The sequence below is a fragment of the Dunckerocampus dactyliophorus genome, chromosome 3 (genome assembly GCF_027744805.1).
Source record: "Dunckerocampus dactyliophorus isolate RoL2022-P2 chromosome 3, RoL_Ddac_1.1, whole genome shotgun sequence".
Taxonomy (NCBI): Eukaryota; Metazoa; Chordata; class Actinopteri; order Syngnathiformes; family Syngnathidae; genus Dunckerocampus; species Dunckerocampus dactyliophorus.
Window position 1 is genome coordinate 36,584,367 of NC_072821.1, and position 24,774 is coordinate 36,609,140.

A 24,774-nucleotide genomic window follows, 5' to 3' on the forward strand; every position below is an offset into this window, starting at 1 on the left:
CTTTTAAGATCACATCTGGTCAAGATGCCTCCCAGACGCCTCCCTGGGGAGGTGTTCATGGCACGTCCGACCAGTAAGAGGGCTCGGGTAAGACCAAGAACACACTGGAGAGACTGTCTCTCTCAACTGGCATGAGAACGCCTGGGGATCCACTAGGAGGAACTGGACGAAGTGGCCACAGAGAGGGAAGTCTGGGCTTCCCTGCTTAGCCTGCTGCCTCCGCGACCCCACCTCGGACAAGCGGTAGAAGATGGATGCATTGTACAGACTCAGGAGTCGGCTCGTTGGAAAGCTCGCATTCACAAATGTATGGTTAGACCTTGGTTTCATCCTCCAGAAGGTCAAGGTCTTACAGCTTTTGGGAAGGGCTCTGCTCCACACAATTGAAGGTCACTAAACACGCCGGTCTCCTAATCTTGATACGACTTACTGGTATGGAAATACCAAAACTGTATGATTTTTCAAAGGTTACGCCCATTTCCTCACGTCGCTCAGGCTGGAGGGTGGTCTCGTTGGAAGCCTGATGTCCACAGATGGTTGGGTAGTCCTCTGTAGTTCTTCACATGAACTTCCATTCCCAACGACTTGTCGTCGGCAGGCAGTGGCCCCACTGCATCGGATCTGAACGACTGTCATATATTGGCATTGCATTGCTTGATACCACACTCAAGGTCACATCGTGACAGGTACAGGTTTAATTTTCCAGAAAGTCCAGGTCCTACAGCTTTTGGGGTGGGGTCTACCCAACACAGGACGTACAAGGAGACGTAACTAAAAACATTTTCTGTAGATGAAACGTGGGCATGAGTGATGCTGGCAAACAGAAAATTGCTGCAATGTTGCTTCTTTATGCCAAATGTGATGTTCCACCGCAAGGCAATTTTATGTTGGATGGAAAAAAGTTTTATCGCTGGACAAATAAATCAATGTTTTCATCAGAGATCCGGCTTTGCAGCATCTTCACCAGCAGCCTAGATTGATTTTAGCAACCAGCAACTCCTCCATTTGTTTTGAATGTCAGAGGTTGCCGTCACACCAAGTTGTGCCAAACAGCATCCGCTTCTACGTGTTCCGAGGTCAAACGGATGCCGTGGGATGTGTTGAAGCAGCTCTCCCATGTCGTCTTTAGGAACCATCGTCACCGCCAGGAAGTTTGACCGCGAGCGTCAGCGGGAGTATGCGGTGACGGTGACGGCCACCGACCGGGCAGCCGACCCACTGATTGGCATCTGCCAGCTCAACATCCTCATCGTGGACCAGAACGACAACAGTCCCAAGTTTGAGAACATCCGCTATGAGTGTAAGCGACTCACTCTAGAAAATACCAGACGAGTGTGAAAAACCTGATCTCCTCTGCAGACTTCCTTCGTGAGGATACGATGATCGGGACCAGCTTCCTGCGAGTGGCGGCCCATGACGACGACTTTGGCACCAACGCCGCCATCACGTATTCCATGTCTGGCGAGCAGCCGGAATACCTCCGGGTCAACCCCCTGACAGGTTGGGTCTACGTCAACCAGCCCATCTCTCAGGTACTCACACGGGCCAGAACATTCAGAACATTAGGTACCCCACACCCAATACCAGACCTGCTTCATTTCATCTTTCACAATCTTCAATAACTTCCTGCTTCAGGCTCACCATAATAAAATATTGTTTTCCAACGTAAACCATGTGCCTCACCGAGAGATGCATATCTTTTTATTCAAACCCATACCGATAACTTTCTGCTTCTCAAGACGGATATGGAACCGATAACCGAGTACTTGTTTCAATCAACTAGATTTAAGTGCAGTTTGTGCACACCTGGAGGTAAGAAGGACTGGAACAAATTAGGATTTGATAAACTGTACCTGTTGATTTGTCCTTATCACTACAACCACATCACTACTATCAGGAGAACCAGAGTGTAGAGCGGAAGAAGCCACCTGCTGTGGCCCAGGAAGGTGCACTGTATTCAGACACACTTTTTTTTTCCTTCATTGTGGAACATTTTGTACAACGTCCTTCCTCGGAATATGAATGTTTGTTTACAAGTGAGCTCAGGGGAAGTTACCACAGGCCGCTAACGTCACAGGCAGGAGAAAAAGGAGGGTTTGATTTTCTCACCCGCACAGTATGGGTAATCTTATCTCCTGGAGCATATTTGTAAATGATGGGTTATCGTAGCTATTTTTAATGTTATGGGATTTATAGGTATGACATCATAATTCCCTCATATCAGCCTGGTAATTATGCACCGCTCGTCTCAACATTCACAATTTTTTTTTTCCCTAATTTTGTACTCTAATGATCACTGCCCCATGAAAAGCTTGTCCCTACAAACAGTTTTCATTTTAATAAAAAAAAAAAAAAAGATTTTTTGCTAATTGTTCCTGTTCAATGAAAAGAATGTTCATGTCCACTTCAGTGAGGGTTGGCATATAATGTGTACCTAATGAAGTGTCCAATGAGGCGTGTGGAGAAGATCATATCTCTCGTTTTTTCTTTTCCTATCATATCATATCTCTATCTCATCGCTCATCGTTGATGCCCTTAGCTAATCAAGCTAATGGTGCCACTTCATTTCTTCAGTTCAGTCCAACAATATAAGAATAAAAGCTGGATGCTGCTGGTCACATTCATATTTTTCTCTCCACATCCAAGTGCTTTCCTTCCTGATTGCGTCTGCTGAGCAAGAAAGGCAATTGGTGGAGAATATCATGGTCATGTCATCAGAGGAGGCTTTTCTTTAGGTTGGGCTCAGAATGAAATGCTGATGTTTCCTCCAGTCGACTGCCCTCACCTCACTATTGACGCCAACCGCAATCTGTCTGAACAAGAGCGAGCAATCCAAGAAATTGTATGTTGCCGAGACGGCTGCGGTGATAAAAGTCCCAAATGAGGGACAACTCCCAATCTTCCAGCGCCAAGAGGAATAAATGACCCCGGCACTCTGCACTCGGGAAGAATGCTTCACTATCACTCTGAGACGAGACATGACAGGAACAGAGCAGTACACAAGCACGTTGTTCCTCTTGTGCTTTCAAATAGCTTCACTCCGTGAAAGACATCATATACTCTACATATCATGGTCACATGGTGAAAAATGAAAGGATGCAACTTTGCACTTTGATATTTTGTAAATATATGCTAAGAGGTTATAGATATTCCAAGAAAAAAGTGCATCTCAGCTTTGTCATGTAGGTGAAAAAATCTATTATTAATATGAACTTCACGCTTTGCTCTTTTTTGCCATTTTTGTTTTCTTTTACATTTTCCAAACATTTGAACTTTCTTCTTAATTAATCTTTATAAATTTTCTTTGTGTAACTTTATGACTTTATTCCCATACTATTTTGACTTAATTCCTATAATATAACAACTTTTCCCCCCATCAAATCGTCCAAAAATCATCACTTTATTTGGTTTAGTTTGTTTCTCTTAATATTGCAACTCTCCAATATACAGTAGTCTATGCTACTAAATAATGACATTATTTTTCCTCATCATATTATGAGGGTTTTTTTTTCTTGTTGTTGTTTTTCAATATTTAACTTTATTCTTGTCAATTGTCTTCTTGGGATTATGACTTTATTCCCATAATATTTTAACTTTATTCTCAAATATTACTTTTTCTGCAACCTAATTTTCCAAAAATGCCAACTTTATTGAGTTTTCTTTCTCATAATATTATAACTTTTTTAACAATAACGTTAATAAACTATTTTTTCATCAATATCTCAAGTCTGTGCGACTAAATTGAAATAGTTTTTTCTCACAATACTACAAGTCTATTCTCAGAAATTGTGACTTTTTTCTCATTAGAATAGAACTTTTTTCTCTTAATATTTTGACTTTATCCTCATAAAAACTGTTTTTTCAAATTTCTGTTTTTTTTTTAATTTCCCAACTATTTCAACTTTATTCTTGTAAATTGTCTTCTTGTACGTCTGACTTTATTCCCATATTTTGACGTTACCCTCGTGACATTACAACTTTATTCTACAACCTAATTTTACAAAAATTACAACTTTATTTGTTGTTTTGTTTGTCATAATATTACATCTTAAATTTTTTTTCTTTAATATTTCAACTTTTCTCAACGTTTTCTCCTAATAATTTGAGTTTGTAAAATTACTGCTATTTTTTATTTTTTTTAATTTTTTTTATTTTTCCTGTTAATTTGTATTTTGGGGCCAAGTAAAAAACACTCACAGGCCACAAATGGCCTCCGGGCAGTACTTTGGACACCCCCTATATCATGCATAATAATGTTTATGTTTTGGTTCTGTTGCATGACACTGGAACACGTGTGTGATGCATGCAATGGCATTTATTTAGCTAAAGCACAAGAAGTACGGGGTGTATGCACCTAGAGGGCGTTCACATCATATCTTGCCCTCTTCCTGCTTTGAGTACATAAGCGACACCAAACGTAACACGTATTACTTATGGTTGTTACCAGCTAATGAGACCGATTTGACAAAGTTTAGCAACCAACGTCGCATGTGTAGACTATTGTAGCAACAACATGAATGTAAATTCTGGATGGCGTCTGTATGGATGTGAATATCTCCATAAATATATTTAGTGAAAAATAGGCATTTTGTTTTTTGAAAGCAGTGTTGGCAACATGCTCACCGGTGGTGATGGTGTTCTTTTATTTTTACCTTGAAAAAATGCAATCACGAGCCAGCTGCATGCAATGCCTTTAATTGGAAGCTGGCAATAATTGGAGCGAGGCAGCTATACATGTGAAAACTCATTATATATGGCAATTATTTCTTAAGTTGAATAATCATCTTGGAGTGCATAAGGAGGTGGAAAGGAAAGGGTAGGTGATATGAATTTCTATCAATGTGCCTCTAGCATTTCCCAAGTGCATATTGAGAACACAGCAATACCTTGATGAATACTCAAGTACGTAGATGTACACTGCATGGATCTTCTTACTCCTTACACAAGCTCCATTCATGTTCAACATTGTCAGCACACATGTTCCGTCCCCGTGTATCTAAGTTGTGCGCTGTGAACCACTACCTTTATCGGTTCTTGCTGTCTGCTGATAAAGCTCATAAAGTCCTTAATCCTTTTGTCCAATGTCCATGTTGCCGTACGACCAGGAGCTCTCTTCGCCATACATGATGTTTATGAACATGTCGTAGCAGCAACACGACCATTGTTGGAAAGCATGGTGACTGAGCGGAACAGGTGCTGGTCAAGCACGTGCTCCACAACACACACAAGCGGTGAGTGCTTGCCCTATAAAAGCCTGTGCGGCCAACAATTTATTTACATTCAATAAACGAGGCAAAAATACTGGTACCTGTATAATAATGTGTGCGTGCAGGAGCCAGTGAATACATGCAATCAGCTTGCCTATGAGACAAAGTTGAGGGCTATCTGAACCCAAAATGTCCACAACATGGCACTATAACTAGCCAGGATGAATGAAGTCATGGTAATGTTTTAATTTATTTGAACATGCATACAAGTTACATTGGAATACATCACATAGTACAATTCACAGTTCCACACGTCCAAAAGGAGTAGGAAGAAGCAACGCTTATTTAATCCTACCCCCCATCCGTTTTACATCAATTGTAATACATTTGTTCACTTCCTGTATTCCAAATACTCTCTTCTAGTTGAATACATTGAAAATTGATGAGATAATGTAATGATGTGATAAATATTAGAAAAAATGGTAGTCAACTTTCAAATGTAGTCAAATTTCATGTCTTCGTAACTACTTGGTTAGACAGTCTGGAAGAAGTACTACCTGTCATTTCGCGATTGCTACAAGATCTGTTGCTACAGGATGGCACCCAGGACGTCAAAGAAGGGAGCAAAGCAGAATAGAGGGAGTGAGAGAATGAAGAGAGGTGCCCGCCAGGCCGAGAGGGAGACAGCAGATTTGGATATGAGGGCAGAGAGGGAGTTGGCAGAGGCAGATGAGGACAGAGACTGAGTGCAGCAGTGTCAGTGGCAAGAGGAAGGACCTGCTGTCGTACAACTTCAGGGATGCAGATGAACGCCACTTGGTGCTGAAGATGATGCAGAGGAGCGCCAAGATGCTGGGCTTTTATACCACCTGGAAAAGGCTCACGATAGCCGTAGGTGGCGTATGCAATCCAAGTGAGTGGGCTGCGCGAGCCTCATGCGATTCCCACACACGTACGTCCCCGGTGATTGAAGCGTGCGACAGCCTTACATGAAGCGCACCTAGCACGCACGCCGCTCTCACGTTCTAAAAGCTACCAATTTTCTGATGGAGTGCGAGCAGCATGCACGTGGGTGTCACGAATCACCTGCTCCATAAGTACGACACATTTGAAACCCCTCCGATACCCTACTTCCTTTACGTGCTGGCCACGGCCAACACATTTCCCTAGAATTCGGGATATGAGGACCGCTTAATCCACTCGACAGCAAGGAGGAAGTGAGAGAGCGTGACAAAAACCTGTTTTTCTCCTTTTTGTAGTCGGGAACTGATATTTTTCTGAAACTTACCTAAACTTACTACTTACTACTACTTACTTACTAAAGAACGGATGTTTATTTAGCCATAGAACACAATATTCTTGAAAGATATGCCTTGAAAGATCAGTCAAAATCGTCTAAAAATCACTACTGAAGGGGTTGTCTCATAAAAAATGGCTGGGTTAATAGTAAGTTAATAGTAGGGGTGTATGATAATTATCATGCTGATATCAGGGAATTATGCCGTTGTACCGATAAATCCAACAACATTCAAAATAGCTCCCATAATTGATCATAAAAAAAAAATGCTCCGTTGAGGCGAGATTACCCCGTACTGTGTGGGTGAGCAAATCAAGCGCTCCTTTTTTTTCCTCCAGCTTGTGACGTTAACGGCCTGTCATAGCTTCCCTTGAGCTCGCTTGTAAACATTCACTTTCCGAGGAAGACATTTGGCTTGCTCGTTGTACCAAATACTCCATGATGAGGGGGGAAAAAAAACAGAGCATGCAAAAACCCTTATCAGCCACTTGAAACGCCAGCGCCGCGGCGTTTGTAAAGTGCGAAATGTTTGCCAGAGACCTCCGTGGCATCACTCTGACTGCTTGGAGCGTGTACCCGAATACAGTGCACCTTGCTTGGCCACAGCAGGCGGCTCCCTCCGCTCTACACTCTGGTTCTCCTGGTAGTAGTGATGTGGTTGTAGTGATGTCATGATATTTGATTAGGACGAATGAACAGGTACAGTTGGTCAAATCCTCATTTGTTCCAGTCCTTCTTACCTCCAGGTGTGCACAAACTGCACTTTAAATAAAAACAGAAAAAAGTTAGAAGCAGAAAGTTATGGGTATTGGTTTGAAAAAAAAGATATTGTGCATCTCTAGTTAATAGTGCTGATGATTTCACACGTGATTTTGACAGCTGAACAGCCATGCCAACATTTTAAAGCGTATGCAGAGCTAGATAAGAGTTTTTATCACTTTGCTGCGTCGTTTCATATTTGACAGATGAAGAACTGTTACAAACCTCAGACTTTTGTTTTGTGCAGATAAAATCTCTGTGCCAGACAGTGGAAATATTCTTGGGAGAGATAAAAAAAAAAAAAAAAAAAAGTCCACCTTTTGTCTGCTGTCATAATGACTTCAGTCCACCGAGACTATTTGTTTGAGTTTGACCTTCAGTAGGCAGACGACAGCCTCACTGTCTGAAGTCTGTGCTCCCAAATGATGCTGGTAATGAACATTTAATGGACTTGTAATGTCCTGCATGCTAAAATAACAAGCACTCGTCTTAATTGAGCAAAAAGCCTTGAAAAGCAAGCAAGTTGTTTTTGCCGTCAGTGAGGACACGGCCTCTTTGTTCTTGCATCACCTGATTGCTGAGCTTAAATGTGGCAGCGTTTACTGTGTTGTTCCAGCATGAATTTACCTCTGGTCAGCTTTCAATGTAGTCCTTCTCATAAGTGCACCAAATAGACCTCTTTCAAATGCGTCACTTATTACTGACTCACCGGCATCGTCTATGCCAGGGGTGCTCACACGTTTTTAGCCTGGGTCCCAAAGATCTACCTACTACTATAAATATAGAAAGTATACATGTTTACTATATTTATTTTCAAAAAATATGAGTATGTATTTATGTAGGTTATACATGTATATCAGGAGTGCACACACTTTCTCAGCATGCAAGTACAAGTCAAATTGATCTACCTCTTTCTATAAAACATATAACATATACAAAATGTAACCGGTAAACTCTGAAATTCTATTGTAAATATGAATGATTAGTATTTCACATTCACATTTTCAAAGTTTACAGGTAATCAAAGTAGTTACTATCATTCAAGATTCAAGAGTTTTATTGTCATATGCACAGTAAAACTGGTGGTTCTGCTATGCAATGAAATTCTTTTTCTGTTCATTCTCACAAAAAAGAAAGAAAGAAAAAAACACAAGAAAATGAATAAGAACGTCACAAACATAAATACCAATAAATTAAGCAACAACAACAGAAGAGACATTAATACAAATAAATAAATAGAAGTGTTATGAGTGTGTGCGTGTGTTGCGTGCGGCGTGTGTGAGTGCTTTGTTGAGAAGCCTGATGGCCTGTGGGTAAAAGCTGTTTGCCAGCCTTGTGGTCCTGGACTTCAAACTCCTGTAGCGTCTGCCTGACGGTAGGAGTGTGAATAATGAGTGTTGTGGATGTGTGCTGTCCTTGATGAGGTTGTGTGTTCTTTGTAGGACTCTAGATTTATAAATGTCTTGCAGTGAGGGGAGGGCTGCCCCAACAATGTTCTGTGAGGTCTTGATCACCCGCTGGAGTGCCTTCCTATCACGTGTTGTACAGTTACCGTACCAAACAGTGATGGAGGCGGTAAGGACACTTTCTATAGTGCATCTGTAGAAGCAACTAAGGATTTTGGTGGACATGCCAAATTTCCTCAGTCTTCTCAGGAAGTACAGTCTCCTTTGGGACTTCTTCAGAATTTGTTGGGTGTTGTGAGACCAGGTGAGGTCCTCGCTGATGTGTGTGCCAAGGAACTTGAAGGTTTTCACCCTCTCTACCTCAGTCTCATCAATAAACAGGGGTCTATGCGGCTCCTTTTCCCTTGTTCTTGGGTCGATGATCATCTCTTTAGTCTCATCTGTATTGAGAAGGAGATTGTTATCACGACACCAAGCTATGAGGTCCGCCACCTCTCTTCTGTATGATGTTTCAACACCACCAGTGATCAGTCCGATGACTGTAGTGTCATCCGCAAATTTAATGATGCTGGTGTTGTTCTGGGAGGCCACGCAATCGTAGGTGAAGAGCGTGTAGAGGAGTGGACTCAGCACACACCCCTGTGGGGTCCCAGTGCTCACAATTCTTGAGCTGGATGTGCGATTGTGGACTCTGACTGACTGGGGCCTGCCTGTTAGAAAGTTAAACACCCAGTTACAGAGGGAGGGTGACAGGCCAAGTGTAAGGAGCTTATCTGTGAGTTTGTGGGGGCTGACTGTGTTAAAAGCAGAGCTATAGTCTATAAATAGCATTCTGACATATGTGTCCTGGCCCTGTAGGTGCGAAAGGGCTGTGTGGATGGCAGTGTTGACTGCATCATCTGTGGACCGGTTCTGGCGGTATGCAAACTGTAGAGGGTCCACAGTTGCCGGGATGCTATTTTTGATGTGGGTCATGACTATTCTTTCAAAGCACTTCATAACAATAGGAGTGAGTGCTATAGGGCGATAGTCATTCAAGCAGGTCACGTTGCTCTTCTTGGTGGTGGACTTAAAGCAGGTCGGTACAGATGCTTGTGCAAGCGACAGGTTAAATATGTCAGCAAGCACATCAGCTAGCTCTGATGAGCAAACCCGAAGTGCACGTCCTGAGATGTTGTCTGGGCCTGCTGCTTTTCGTGGGTTTGTTTTGTTTAGAACCCTGCGCACATCAGCTGATGTCACCATGAGAGGTGAGTCCTGTGTGCTCCCCAGGTTCAGCCACCCTCTCTGCTCATCAGGAGTTTGGGAGTCAAAGCGGGCATAGAACTCGTTCAGCTCATCAGGAAGTGTGGTTTGGCTGGACGTGGCTACGCTACTCCGCTGTCGATAGTCTGTGATGTGCTGGAGCCCCGCCCACATGCGCCGAGGGTCTGAGGTGGAATAGTAGCCCTCCAGCTTCTGTCTGTACTGTCTTTTGGCCTCTCGTATGGACCTCCTCAGGTCATATCTGGCCTTTTTGTAGTCATCAGCGGTGGCCATGACAAATGCAGTCGAACGAGCACTTAGCTTAGCCCTTACATCACAGTTCATCCAAGGATTTTGATTAGGGTATTTTCTATAATCCTTGGTGATGGTAACAGTCTCTATGCATGTGCTAATGTAGCCAGTAACAGCAGAAGCATATTCATCCAAATAAACAGTACAATCTTCCCTCCCCGCTGCAGTTCTAAACACATCCCAGTTTGTGCAGCCAAAGCAGTCCTGAATTACTTGATCAGTTTCTTCATTCCACACTTTAACTGCTGTACTTACAGGGGGAGCTTGTTTAAGAAGTTGTCTGTATGTTGGATAAAGGAATATGGAGATGTGGTCGGCCTTTCCAAAGTGGGGTCTTGGAACAGCCTTCAAAGCATCTTTCATGTTGCTGTAGACTTGGTGCAGGATGGTATTTTCCCTCGTGGGAAAGCTTACATGCTGGTAATATTTGGGGAGGACAGTCCTGAGGTTGCAGTGGTTGAAATCGCCATATATATAATAATTCACTTCAATATGGAAATAAAGATCATTCCACATACAGTAACTCCTAAATAGTTACCTAACTCCTAAATAATAACCTGAGTACTGGTAATATGTCAGTCACATTATCTACGTAACGTTCATTAGGGCACACACTTCATGTATTACATCCGGTTAGCATTTGCTATCAAACATTACCCATATACAAGAATTTAAAATGATGATGCAAAAGACAATGCAGCCCAAGTCAAGGCAACATACTGGAAAGGTTTCACCAATGGGCACATTTTTAATTTCATCATGAAATAATAGTTTAGGAAGCAAACGTGTAGAAAACACTGATTTCTGTAGTAGAGTTCATGACGCCAAGCAAAGCCAGTAAACAATACACTTTTTTTCTACGTAGCTAGCCGCTACAAGTGAACAGATAGCTTTTGTTATGGATAAAGACATCTTACCGCAGAGTTAGTTCATCCATAATCACAATAATAAAGATGAAAGTTGCATCTTCGTGTGTAGCTTGAAACACTGCGGGGGAGCAAGCGCGAATCAGGAGGGGAGCTTAATGTCAGCTGACTGATGTCATATGACAACTACAGCGCGATCGACATAATGGCCACCCCTGGTCTACGCCATCAACTCATTTTCCTCTTTCTCCTTGGTGGCGTCAGAGGACCTACATCACGCGGGACATTGTGGCTACAGACGGAGGGAACCGGAGCAGCTCCGTGGAGCTGGCCGTCACCATCACAAACGTGAAGAACCAACCCCCACAGTGGGAGAAGGACAGCTACAGCGTGGTCATCCCTGAGAACACCATCAGAGACACGCCAATCGTGGTAGGTCCTACAAATACTCACTCAAACATATTCCAGTGCTCAGAAAACACCTAAGTAGAAATGACCTGTTCCAGATTTTGACCTGATCCTGACTCTAACTTGAGACAACCTGTGTAAAATACTCAATTTTTCCAGTATCACTGTCAAACGTTTTATTGGGATTTTTAATTATAATGATTAGTGTTTGCATTGAATGATTGCATGCAGTCGTTATTGTGAGTGCGCTGCAGGTGTTTGCTAACGGTCGTGTTTCATTATTCATTGGCGCTCCCGTTACGCGCCTCTGACACGTTTCCACGAGTGCTTCCTAAGCGTCTCTCCAAAGCAATGAAGTCCATAAAAGCTGCTGATTTGATATTTGCAAGCAGACGATGGAAACGCCGGCTGAGGCTTGTTCACGTGAGCGTGCTCAAATGTGTTTTGGTAGAGGTTCCGACAGAGAGCCTGCGGCCCCCGCGGTGCCGTGCATTAATTGAGATGACAGTTCAGAAGCTGACGGCGAGGCTGAGCGGCGATGTCTCTCAGCGGGTCGTAAGAGCTCCACCGTGGAAATTTGGGGTTTTTACGGCTTTAATCGGGCATGTTTGCCAGCCCCACGCGACGGCTATGGCGTCTCATTACTGCAGCCGCCATGCCCGGCAGGTTGACTGGCTACAGTGAGGTCACCGGTGTCAGGGCCAAGATGGCGTTTTAGCCTTTAATTGGGAGTGTATGGCGTCAGCTTTGCATGGCTTCAACTTAATTAGTGAAGGGGGGGTGTGCTGCTGAAGAGCACGACGTGTGTTGATCCCACAGGATTTCAGCCCAGCTTGAGATTTACAGCCTTAATATTTGACTTTACATTATTGCGTGCTATAAAACACTGGCGCTGATCGCTTTTCGCTAAGTAGAAGGCCCCGCGTGTGCCAGGAAGCCTCTGGAGGCGGGGATAGATTAAAAGATTTAATCTCCACGACGAGGTACAATTGAAAGCTAACGTGACAGAGATAAGTAACGCCTCCGATGGGACCTGCTGGTTCGCCCATTTCCTCCTGAGAAGCCGAGAAGGCGGCTGCAGCGACATCCAAGACAACACCACCCAACTTCACTTAATTCATATCATTCATTCTCATTCCTCAGTTCACATGTACCAAACCTCATGTTTCTTTCCTCATGTCCTACGTGTCCCAGGACACCATCATGTCTCAAGTCTCCTTCCTGATGTATCATATATCAAATTTCATGTCTTATGTATCAATTGTCTCAAGTCTCATGATTCATTCTTCATGCCTCAATTCTCAAGTCTTATTCCTCAGGTCTCAAAGTCTCATGATTCATTCTTTGTGCCTCAATTCTCAAATGTCATTTCTCATGTCTCATTCCTGATGTCTCATAACAAATGTCATGTATCATTTGTCGTGTCTTATATACCAAATTCCAAATGTCTCACTCCTCATTTCTCAAACTTCATTCCTGATCTCTCGGACATCAAAACTCATGTCCCATTTGTAGTAGTAGTAGTAGTAGTAGTAGTATTAATCCCACAGCAGGGTAATTCACTGTCGTGTCTTATTTATCAAATCTCACGCCTCCTTTCTCAGGTGTCAAGTCTCATGATTCATTCTTCATGTCTCATTTCTCATCCTTCATTTCTCTAGTTCTGTTCCTCATTTGCCATGTATCAAAACTCATGATTCATGAGATGTCATGTCTCAGTCTTCATGTCATAAGTCTGTTTCCTGATAGCTCATGTCAAATCTCACATCCCATTCCTCATGTCTTATGTATGAAATCACACATCTCATTCCTCATGTGGCATTCTTCTCTCTTGTTTCTTTCTTCCTTGTACCAAGTCTCATGAGATGTTATGTCTCATTCTTCATGTCTGAAGTCACATTCCTGTTGTCTCATATATCAAATCTTTCATCCTATGTCTGAAGTCTCATGATTCATTGGATTCATTCTTTGCCTCATTCTTGATGTCTCTTCATGTCGTGTCTTAAGTCTCATTCCTATTTTCCTATGTGTCAGATCTCTTGTCTCATTACATGCCATGTCTCATTCTTCATGCCTCAAGTCTCATATATCAAATATCACATCTTCTTCCTCATGTCTCATGATTCATTCTTTGTCTCATTCCTGATGTATCATATGTCAATTCTCTCATCCCATGTCTCAAGTCTCATGATTCATTCTTTGTCTCATTTTGAAATGTCTCTTTGTGTCAATTCTCAACTTTCATTCCTTATTTTCCCATGTCTCAAGTCTCATGATTCGAGATGTCATGTCACATGCGTCTTGCCTCAAGTCTCATTCCTGATGTCTCATATGTCAAATCTTATCTCTCATTCCTCATGCCCTGTCTATGAAATTTCACATCTTAGCTCCCCATGTCCCATGATTCATTCTTCAAGTCTCATTTCTCATCCCTCATTTCTCAAGTCTCATACCTGTCATGATGAGATATCAAATCTCATCCCTCATTCTTCATGCCTCAGGTCTTATGATTCATTCTTCATGTCGCACGCCTCATGTTTGGGGTCTCATTCCTCCCATTCATGAAATCGTATGTCTGATGATGTCATGTGTCATGAGTGTAGTGTATTGATTGTTTTTCATAGAGGAATAGCAAATGATGTAAATGAGACGTTGGACAGAACATGTGTGTTCAAAGGGGGACATTTTTAAGCTGCGGGTTGTTTTTTTTTATTGGCCCATGACGTATAATGTCAGAAAACAGTCAGTTGATTTATTAATAAACCAATTATTAGATATTTGCTGTGTCACCTACAAGACAATACCAGGATGAAAGTTTAGCATACTGTATATTCACCTACACTAGACAGCATCTTTAATGTACAAAATATCTACAGTACAGTATGTGCCCCTGCCCCTTTTTCCTTTTTATGTATGTGACCCTGACTGTAAAAAGAATAGAATAAAATGGTGGGCATGGATGTGTTTCTCTCTTCAGACCATCAAAGCCACATCCCCGCTGGGCGACCCCAGGGTGACCTACAATCTGGAGGACGGCATGGTGCCCGAGACCAACATGCCTGTCCGCTTCTACCTGACCCCCAACCGGGAAGACGGCTCAGCCTCCATCTTGGTGGCGGAGCCCCTGGACTACGAGACCACTCAAAACTTTATGCTCAGGGTCCGAGCGCAGAACGTGGCTGCTGTCCCGTTGGCTGCTTTCACCACGGTCTATGTCAATGTCACAGGTGAGTGTAGGTGAGTGTGTGTCATGAGGGAGGGCGTGGCCTAAGGAGATGAACACCCTGTATCAAGTTGTGAACAGTTATCTTCTGGGTCTTCCCCGAGGCCTCCCCTAGTGGTCGGACGTACCCTGAACACCTCCCCAGGGAGGCGTCCGGGAGGCATCCCAGCCAGATGGCTGAGCCACCTCATCTGGCTCCTGTCAGTGCGGAGAAGCAGCGGCCCTGCTCCAAGTTTGTCCCAGATGAGAATGCTCCTCACCTAATCTCTAAGGGAGAGCTCAGCCACCCTATCAAGGAAACTCATTTTGCCTGCTTGTACCCACCATCTTGTTCTTTTGGTCACGACCAAAGCTAATGATCTTAGGTGAGGGTAGGAACGGAGATCCACCACTAAATTGAGAGCTTTTCCTCCATTAATAAGCAATTGATTTTATTTTTACAAAATGCCGAGGATCAATGGGGAAAAAAAAAATAGTTTTATTGAATTCAGCATGTACGGCCATTTGTGGCACTGATCTAAAATGGTTGAGGTCTTATCTAGCAGACAGTAGCAGACGTGTGCAAATTTTGCTGTTGCTGAAATCTCTGTTGCTCCTCTCCCATGGGGGCGTCCCACATGGCTCAGTTTTAGAGCCCCTGCTTTTGTCCCTGTACTTACATGCACTGGGTTCTCTTCCACTGCTATGCTGACAACAGCCTTGTTGATGTTGCATTAAAGTTTAAAGATCCAAACACTCCTTGTATGTCTTGCTGACATGAAATCTTGGTTGGCCCTACATGTTTTAAACTACTGTAGAAACTCAACAAGACTGAAGTCATGGTGTTTGGATCCTGTGGCTCCTGTGGCTCCCTTGGCAATGCATGTAAAGCCCACTCAACTCACTAACCAGAGGTCTCATCTATAAAACTTGCAGATGCACAAAACAGGGCCGAAAAGCTGTGTACGCCGTTTTCCACGCAAAGTATGTGATCTCTAAAAACACAACCTGGCATGAGTGCAGAATGTGCACACCGGTACGGCACCTTTGTATTTGGCATACACACTTTTTGGAGACATTGCAAAAAGGCATTTAAGTGGTGAAGTGAGATCATATGTTAGAAATAAACATGCAAAGGGAGCCAACAAAGATTTATCCATCATTGCATGAAAACGTCACAGTCCATTATTGACTTAAAAACAGTTGTGGAAAGTGTTGTTATTTCACATGACATTGATGGATGTCATTTGTCATTTATCATAATAATAATACATCTTGTTTATAGAGCGTTTTTCAAAAACTCAGACGCTTTACATGGTAAAAGCAAACAAACACAAGTGTACAAAACAGCAAAATAACAGTAGAAGGTAAAAACCAAAAAGCAGAGTTTAGAACAAACATTTAAAAGTGCACACAAAAGACCAGATCAAGAGATTGCAATGTGATGTAATTACTACATATATACGTTTTAAAGAGATGATCTGTTAAAAGCAGTGAGGAACAAGTAAGTTTTTAACGTAGTCTTGAAACTGGTAAGGTCAGCAGTGTCACGGATGTGTGGCGGAAGTGAGTTCCAAAGGGAGGGGGCGGCAACAGAGAAGGCTTTGTCCCCCCAGGTTCGGCGCTTGGTCCTAGGGACAGTCAGGAGGTTTGTATCTGAGGAGCGGAGGGTACGGGAAGGGGTGTAGGGATGGAGCAAGTCGTTAAGGTAAGAGGGGGCCTGGTTGTGGAGTGCTGTATGGGTGAGTAAGAGGATTTTGAATTGTACACGGTAAGGGATAGGGGTCCAGTGGAGGTTCTGAAGGACAGGGGTGGTGTGGTCGCATGAACGGGTGCAGGTGAGGAGGCTGGCGACAGAGTTTTGAATGTACTGGAGTTTGTGCAGGAGGAGGTGGGTGTGCCATAAAGAATGCTGTTACAGTAGTCAGTACGTGATGTGATGAATGCATGACTGAAGGTTTCAGCTGCAGGGAAAGAGAGAGCGAGGCAAAGGCAGGTGATGTTCTTGAGGTGGTGAAAAGCTCTTTTACTGACTGCTTTAATGAGCTGGGAGAAGGTGAGTTTACTGTCAAAGATGACTCCAAGGTTCCGGCAATGGGGTGAGGGTGAGAGGGTGGTGTTGTTGAAGGAGTCTGAAGTCTTTGGCTGTAGAGGTGAGGGAGGTGGGACCTATTATCAGGATGTCGGATTTGGTACAATTGAGTGCAGAGGAGGTGCAGTTATTGAAAAAGACGAACAGCTTCCAGTGTGTGAGGTAGGATGCCAGCCAGTTGAGGGCGTCGTCTGTGATGTGGAGAGATTTAGGCTTGGTTGATTGTGTCAAAAGCGGCAGTGAGGTGCAGGAGGATAAGAATAGAGAGTAGGCCAGAGTCAGGGCAGTTTCTGTGCTACGGTGAGTACGGAATCCGGATTGAAATTGTTCATAGAGTTTGTTGTTGAGATGGGTCTTGATTTGGGTGGCAACAGCACGTTCAAGGATCTTGGAGAGGAAAGGTGGGATTGACATGGGTCGGACCTTTTGGAGGTCGTCAGGATGGAGTGCAACTTTATTGAGGATGGGGGTAATGGCAGCTAGTTTGAGAGACGGAGGCAGTAGAGGAGCTAAGAGAGGAGTTGACAATTCTATCGTTGGTAGGCAGTGTTGACCGACAGAGGATGGGATGGGGTCTAAAAGACAAGTGGAAGATTTCATGGAAGTGATGGTTTTAGACAGATCAGCTTGGGAGATGGGTGCAAATTTGGAGAGAGAAGTGACAAGGGGAACAGAAGGTAGGGGGGAGACATGGGATGAGGGCAGTGCGACTCGGGAGATGGACTCCATTTTTGATTGAAAGAACGAGAGCACGGAGTAGCATTTGTCAATGGTGAGGAGGTTGAGGCGTTATCGTTGCAGTTGAGGAGTTTGTGAATGGTTGAAAAGAGAGTATTATGATTATTGGAGCCAGTGCGGATGAGGTTTGTGTAATAAATGGAGCGGACATGGATAAGGGCGGATTTGTAGCACTGAAGGTGGTCCGTGAAAGCTTGAATGTGAACTGTGAGTCCGTTTTTTTTTTTAGGTTATTCGAGCCACCGTTCATACACCATCACACACCAGTGTAGTATCAGCACTAAAAGATACATGAAAAACACATTTTTATCATTTTATTTCTCGAACATGATAATATTATGTGTTCCATTAATATTAATCATAACATCAAGTTGTCAATGAAATCATTCAATGGGGTTTAAGTTTACAAGACACAGAGATAATATGCCGTTAGTGCTCACTTTCTCCCCTTTCTTTGGACAATTTAGCCAAAAAGGTTGTTGCATATGTCAAATATTTCATCAATACTACATTTATTTACCGTGCATGGCCTTTGTGTGGATAGTGTTTTTTTTTGCTTTGTATGGCCCTGCTCCGTCATTCACACTGATGACACAGCAGACGTGCCGTCACTCAATCTTTGTTTCATTGGTTATGCCAATAGCCAGTTGTCTTACTAATACGATACGTTTTCCATTTCCGTCAAAGTCCGCTACTTCGTCTTCATCGTCTTCCCAGCAGCTGTGATTCCGATGCAATCAAGGCTCTTTAAATATGGACGCTTTGCATTGACCTTCTATGGTGAACTGGAGGGGTGGAAAGGGTGTAACTTGAGGCGGAGTTTCTGGAATCTATAAGCCACAAATTGCGTGAACGTGTGCGTACGGCACTTTTTATAGGTCTGAATATTTTTGTCCATGCACACGTTTTGGGTTTCTGGTGCACGAAGACTTTTAGTCAAATTTCCACGCACATTTGTATAGATGAGACCCCTGGGCTTTCAGTTAGGTAGTGATTTAAAAGCTAGCCTTTGAAGGCAGTAAATCATGCCTTCAGCACGTCTGCAGTGCATTTTATTTAGGAGTCTTGTCTCTCCTGTCTTTTCACTGGAGCCCGTAAGAAAGAACACATCGCACCCATTTTGGCCTCATCTTTTTCTTACCTTACTTCTCTTACCCAAAACGGAGCTACGCACTCAACCGCGCTGAGGCACCATTATACGTCTACTAAAAATACAACTTGACTAATAACTGTGCACACGTTGCATTTGTTCACCACTTTGTAAGTTTGATTTCATTTGCCATGCAGTGTAGGAAAAGAAAAATGTTTTCCTCTTTTATGTCTTGGCTTTGGTTGCTCCCTTGCTCATCAGTGCTCATGACCTTGCTTCTTGGAATAAATTAGCCAGCCTCGCATGCATGCAAGCGTGTTTAATCTCCTTTTAACTACCGTGCACGCTCCCGCACACGCCCGTATATTCCGCTCATTCCAAATGGTCTTAATCCTGTGAGAAATAATTAACTTGCTCAGACGTTTTCACCTGACCCCTCACATCTGGCACTGTCCTCCTGGAAGAGCAGATTTATTATTAGCCTTTTAGACGCTCAGCGTTGATCCATTCACTTGGAGACAAACATGCTCAGACGTCCAAGGCCTCCTCAGTCATCCTCTTACGGAGGATCACATGGCACCCAATGAAATACATCTTTGAATAATATCTCATAATAAAATAAATAACCTTGGAATGAAATACGGATATGTGATATTAAATGTGCCATTAATTCATTAAATAAATCAATACACCATTCATTCATCCATCCATCCATCTTCTATGCCACTTATCCTCACTGGGGTTTTGGGTTTGCTGGAGCCTGTATACAGCGCTAAATAATCACTTAAATGTGTCTTTGGTGAATTAAAATACGAATTAAATCCATACATGTGTTATTAAATGCGTTAGTTATTTATATTATAAATATTTATATTATATTTATTTAATTTATTTAATGTAAAAACATACCGTATATAGTTATTGAAATGTTTAATACAGTACATGATTTCACTATTTCACTAACTCATTCAATCCCAGCCATTTTACAAAAGGCAACCCCTTCAGTAGCGGCCATTTTAGACCATTTCGACTGATCTCTCAAGGCACACAGAATATTGTGTTCTATGGCCATATAAACATGGAACTTAGCAAAAGAATTACAGTATAAGACTCCTGTCTTTCATGAGAAAAAAAGGTTTGTTTCTACCTTTTTCCGTTCTTTAGTAATCAGCAGTAGAACATAGGTAAGTTTCAGGAAAATATCAGTTCCCAACTAAAACAGGGAGAAAACCAGATTTTTGTGAAAATATACATTTCAAGCACAACTTTCTACTTTGACAGTTTTTTTTTTTGCTTTTGTGACACCTCAAATAATTTAAACAACTATACCACAACATAAACACCAAAACAAATGGGTTCTTTTGCATCAAAATAACAATGTATTTACAAATATAACACCCTGAACTATTTACAATTTTCACATTTGGAATTAAACTGTGTGTGTGCACGCGTGTGTGCATGTTCATGTATTAAAATTTCCCTACAATGCATGACGTCCTGAACACTACACTCCTCCACGCTCTTCCACTTCCTCTTTGCTGTCGAGTGTGTTTTTACATGCAAACGATCCATGTCGAGCTCCTATCAAATGCACTTCTGCCACCTTGTGGCCATTTTTACGGCTTAAAACTGCTCTAAAAGTGACATCCATTACTGTAGTGTGAAGTTGCGTCATCACTTTTTTTGCCTCTTCCGCAAAAAAGTTATAAATACGTCTTTGGGATCCTGCGTTCGCGTTTATAAAAACGTATAAATATGTCTTTGGGATTGAATGAGTTAATGATTTCATGGATGAGTCTCATGAATGAGTTCTAACTGTCAAGTGAACTTGTCAAAGTCAGGGGGCGCCTCCTAACGCCTGTTTTCTTACACGGAACATCAAGTGAAACAATTTTGTGTTTTTTTTGTTGGCCTGCAGTAGTGAAGAGTTTAGAGAAAAACGTTCCGCTTGTTCTGCTGATGTTTGTCAGCAACTTCGCAAGGCATCCATGCTCGCTCAGACTCCTTCAGCTTGACGGCCCTTGCAACGCTAAACTTTAAACCACCTTGTGACCACAGCGCCGATTCAATATCCCTGGAAACCTACGCCCGCACCCCACACCCCTGATAGATTATGCTAGCACTTTTCTCAGCACTCAAAGACACCGTTTACCAAAACAGCATATTTTTGTCCGTTTAACGCAGGGGTCGGGAACCTTTTTGGCAAAGAGAGCCATGAAAGCCACATATTTAAAAATGTATTTCCGTGAGAGCCATATCATTTTTCAACACCGAATACAACCAAATGTGTGTATATTTATGGAAGACCAACAATTTTAGAATATAAGTCTCTGAATTTATTCTTTTTAATAAAAATGTTATATTGACGCTAACCAATAATAAATACATTACTTTTTACCATTAATGCAACTTCCGCTGCTGCATGGTTTTGCGCGCTACTCCGTATCTTTCTTTCCCTTTTTCGTCAAAAGGGTTGTCTCTGCACAATTACCTAGCTGACTATTTGATTAAAGGCGGGACGACCCCAATAATCAAGTTTTGGTGTCTGACACTGGAAAATGGGAAGGACAGCTGGCATTGCGCTACAAAATCAAATGGATTAAAATGCATTAGAATGCATATTTTAAATGTTATTTTTAACACTGATTTCATTTTACTTTAAAATGTCAGGAAAACAAATTAAAATAAAACACATTTTATGGTGTTAAGAAATGTCTGAGAGCCAGATGCAGTCATCTAAAGAGCCACATCTGGCTCCCGAGCCATAGGTTCCCTACCCCTGGTTTAACGGCACCATATTTTTGCACTCTTCACGATAAGTCAGCCAGTCTAGGCTGAAATAATACATCTATCTATTTTCTATGGCGCTTATCCTCATTAGGGCCGTGGGGGTATGCTGGAGCCTATCCCATCTGACTTCGGGCGAGATGAAATAATACATAATATCTGCATTTATGCTGCTTCAGATATTTCCATGAAGTGCGATTCTTGTCATTTTGAATCACTTAAGAAAGAAAGAAAGATGTTGTCATTGCATCAATGTCTTCCTCGTACATGAAAACATTTTTATCTTGTATTAGTCACCCTGTGTGGACATGCTCCGTTTTATTTGTACAAAGTCCACCAGCTTTTCTCATCTTCTCACAGACATTCAAAGACTCCTTCCAAGTTAAAAAAAATAAATAATACAAAGCCTGCAAACTTTTCTTTTTGTCCAGCAAAAGAGCTTGACAGCTGAGTGCAAATCATGAAAAACCTGCAGGACAAAAAAACTGCCAGACTTTTACTGAAACTGTAAAAGTTACACTTACTAAAATGAAAGCTTGTGCTCAGCAGAGCATTTCTAAAAGTGCAATTGTCAGAAATTAAAGGTCAACATGGTCAACGTATCTAACATTATTTTTCATATATTCTTTTCATTTTTGCAAAAAAAAAACAAAAAACAAAACATAGTGTTGTCATTAAAGGTCAACATGCATTTGAAAAAAATAAAAATAGCTTTTTTATGTTGTCTTGTTTTGTTTTTTTGAAATCTGGAGGCTGCTACCTCCTCGATCAACTTCCTGTCCTTAGCTACAAGTAATTCTTCTACGGCGTAACGTACAAAATGTACCAAAGAGGCCCCCATCCTTTCATTTGGATGTAATAAGTGTGGACACCCCTGCCATAAATCATGTTTTTCCAATCAGGACATACACTCCTTATCCAAATCTTAAGAGCAGTTGAAAAATGTCAAGCATGTACATTTTGTACTGTTGGATCTTAAGGAGGTTCTAAGCAGCGCTTCAAAATGCAAAAAGAAGAAATGGGAATGAGACAAAAACGCTGTTTATTGAAAAGAAGCGTTAAAGTGAAATAGGCTGTTCATCATCTAATCAAAAATTTAAGACCAGAGCTAAAAAAAAACAAAACTGAAATCCTTCCTAAAATAGAAATCAAATGTATAAAAAAGGAGTGAGTAAAGGGCAGCTGCGCCATTCTTGTTAATGAGCTGAAAAATGGGTTTGGGCATGCTTGATGCCAGTGTTTCCAGGATTCCATTAGATTGAGATCAGGAGAAAAAGAGTCCAAAAGAGTTAGTTTATTCCTCTGGGAGAAGTCCTTTGTGAAGTGCAGCGTTGTCCTGTTGAAAAAGCCAGACAAGGGCCTTTAGTCATGAGGGGTGCCCCATGCAACATCTCCACATAGCCAGCTGCAGGGGAACATGCAGGATGGTCCAAAAGAGTGAGCTTATTCCTCTGTAAAAATACTTTGTGAAGTGCAGCATTGTCCTGTTGAAAAAGCCAGTCTTTACCACACAGATGAGGGCCTTCAGTCATGAGGGGTGCCCCCTGCAACATCTTCACATACCCAGCTTCCGTTTGACGCCCCTGCACAACCTGAAGCTCCATTGTTCCATTGAAGGATCATGATGGCGCCCCCTCTCGTGTGCCGTGTGGAAAACATCTCAGATGGGATCTCCTTGTCATGCCAGTAACGTTGGAAGCCATCAGGACCGTCAAGGGAGAATAAAACTGTTTTGTACCTTTCAGTGTCCCATCTTTGGTGCCCTCCTGCACATTACATTCCAAACCTTGAAGGAGACAAGGCCTTTGAAGATGTTTCTTCAGATGGCATCTGATGGTTATTGGACTGCAGACGGCACCAGTAACAACCGTCATTTGGGCCGAGGATGGTCCCATGTCCCATTTTTTTGGGTCTGCCACTCAACTTTTTTGTTCCATGAGCCTCAGAATGTTTGAAAAAGTTTGAAATGATTATCTTATTGCGTCCAACCTCAGCAGCAATGACGCACTGCGAGAGGCCTCGCTTATGCAGCTCAACAATCCCACCGCGTTCAAAGAGAGAAAGCTTTTTTGCCTTTGCCATCAAGAGATCATGACAGTGTGAATACCTGACACTAAATCACATTCAATCCACATTTTTACCAACATTTTGCCTTTTAAAGGCTTTGCTCTTTAAACGTTTGATCAGCTGATGAGCAGCCTATTTCACTTGAATGCTTCTTTGCAATAAATTCCATTGATCTTTTTGCATTTTGAAGCCCTACTTAGAACCTCCTTAAGATCCAACAGTGCCAAATGTGCATTCTTGACATTTTTCAGCTGGTCTTAAGATTTGGATCAGGAGTGTACATACTACACATGACACTTACCGGGTTGAGCTTTGTGTATTGTTCCCCCCTCCCCCAGATGTGAATGACAACGTCCCGTTTTTCACGTCCTCCATCTACGAGGCCTCGGTCACCGAGGGCGCAGAGTCAGGAACGTTGGTGTTCCAGGTGTCGGCCAATGACCTGGACTTGGGCCTCAATGGGAAGGTGTGTTTTGTGCTCCACGGTACTTGATGGCTGACATAGGGTGGGGGGGTGTATCTGACGGTGTGTGATGGCGTCTTCTAGATCTCCTATTCACTGCTGGAAGACCGCAGCGGGGACCACCAGTACTTCCGCATCGAACCGGAGTTGGGATTCATCTACACGCAGAGCGTTTTCGACCGCGAAACCAAAAGCTCGTACCTGCTGGAGGTTCAGTCTGTGGACGGCTGGGAGTCGGCGAGGCCTGGCAAACACGGACAGCCCAACTCCGGTAAGAACCCAAACAACCTGCAGGGATTTGAAGAAAAACATCTTCATGTGTTTTTTAATAAAGCTGCTTGCCCCACTAAAATGTAAGAAACATCAGGTCCTTGTTAGCATTGATGGATTTATTCATGGATTTCATGGATTGTCTTTGCAAATAAATGCTAAAAATCATATTCTGAACACACTCATTGATTTAAATGTGCTTCCAAAACAGTTAAAAATGCAGACTCTTTGGAGGCTTTGACTACGAAAAGTCCCTAATGGCCTTTGCTTCATTTATTGGCTGCTCTTTCAGTCTTCCAGCCTCTACAAACTCCTCTCAATGTGGATACTGCTAACATTTAGAAGATTTCTTTCTTTCAGGGTATAATGTGATATAAGCAATGGGTTTGCTGGTTATTAAGGCACGCAAATAGGAGTTATTGACAGACAGTCAATGCCTTTCCATGTGGAGATGATAAGAACACCACAATCCGTGTTTGTGTGTACATGGTCACAAAACTTTAGCACTGCTAGCATTGCTATGTGAGCTACCATGCTAACATCACACTAGGATAGCCTATTACAA

At 42.5% G+C, this 24,774-nt stretch overlaps 1 protein-coding gene across 3 annotated transcripts in view; it reads left to right on the forward strand.

The window, feature by feature from the left end:
- Positions 1-24,774, forward strand: part of si:ch211-186j3.6 (neural-cadherin) — a 313,458-nt gene that overhangs the window by 157,323 nt on the left and 131,361 nt on the right. For 2 of the 3 annotated variants that reach the window (XM_054770409.1, XM_054770411.1), the window contains exons 10-15: positions 1,130-1,300; positions 1,360-1,532; positions 11,357-11,524; positions 14,478-14,727; positions 23,815-23,942; positions 24,024-24,210. In XM_054770409.1, the coding sequence (XP_054626384.1) occupies positions 1,130-1,300; positions 1,360-1,532; positions 11,357-11,524; positions 14,478-14,727; positions 23,815-23,942; positions 24,024-24,210 (1,077 nt within the window). The remainder of the gene's footprint in view (positions 1-1,129; positions 1,301-1,359; positions 1,533-11,356; positions 11,525-14,477; positions 14,728-23,814; positions 23,943-24,023; positions 24,211-24,774) is intronic. The other variant, XM_054770410.1, reaches the window with a different exon arrangement.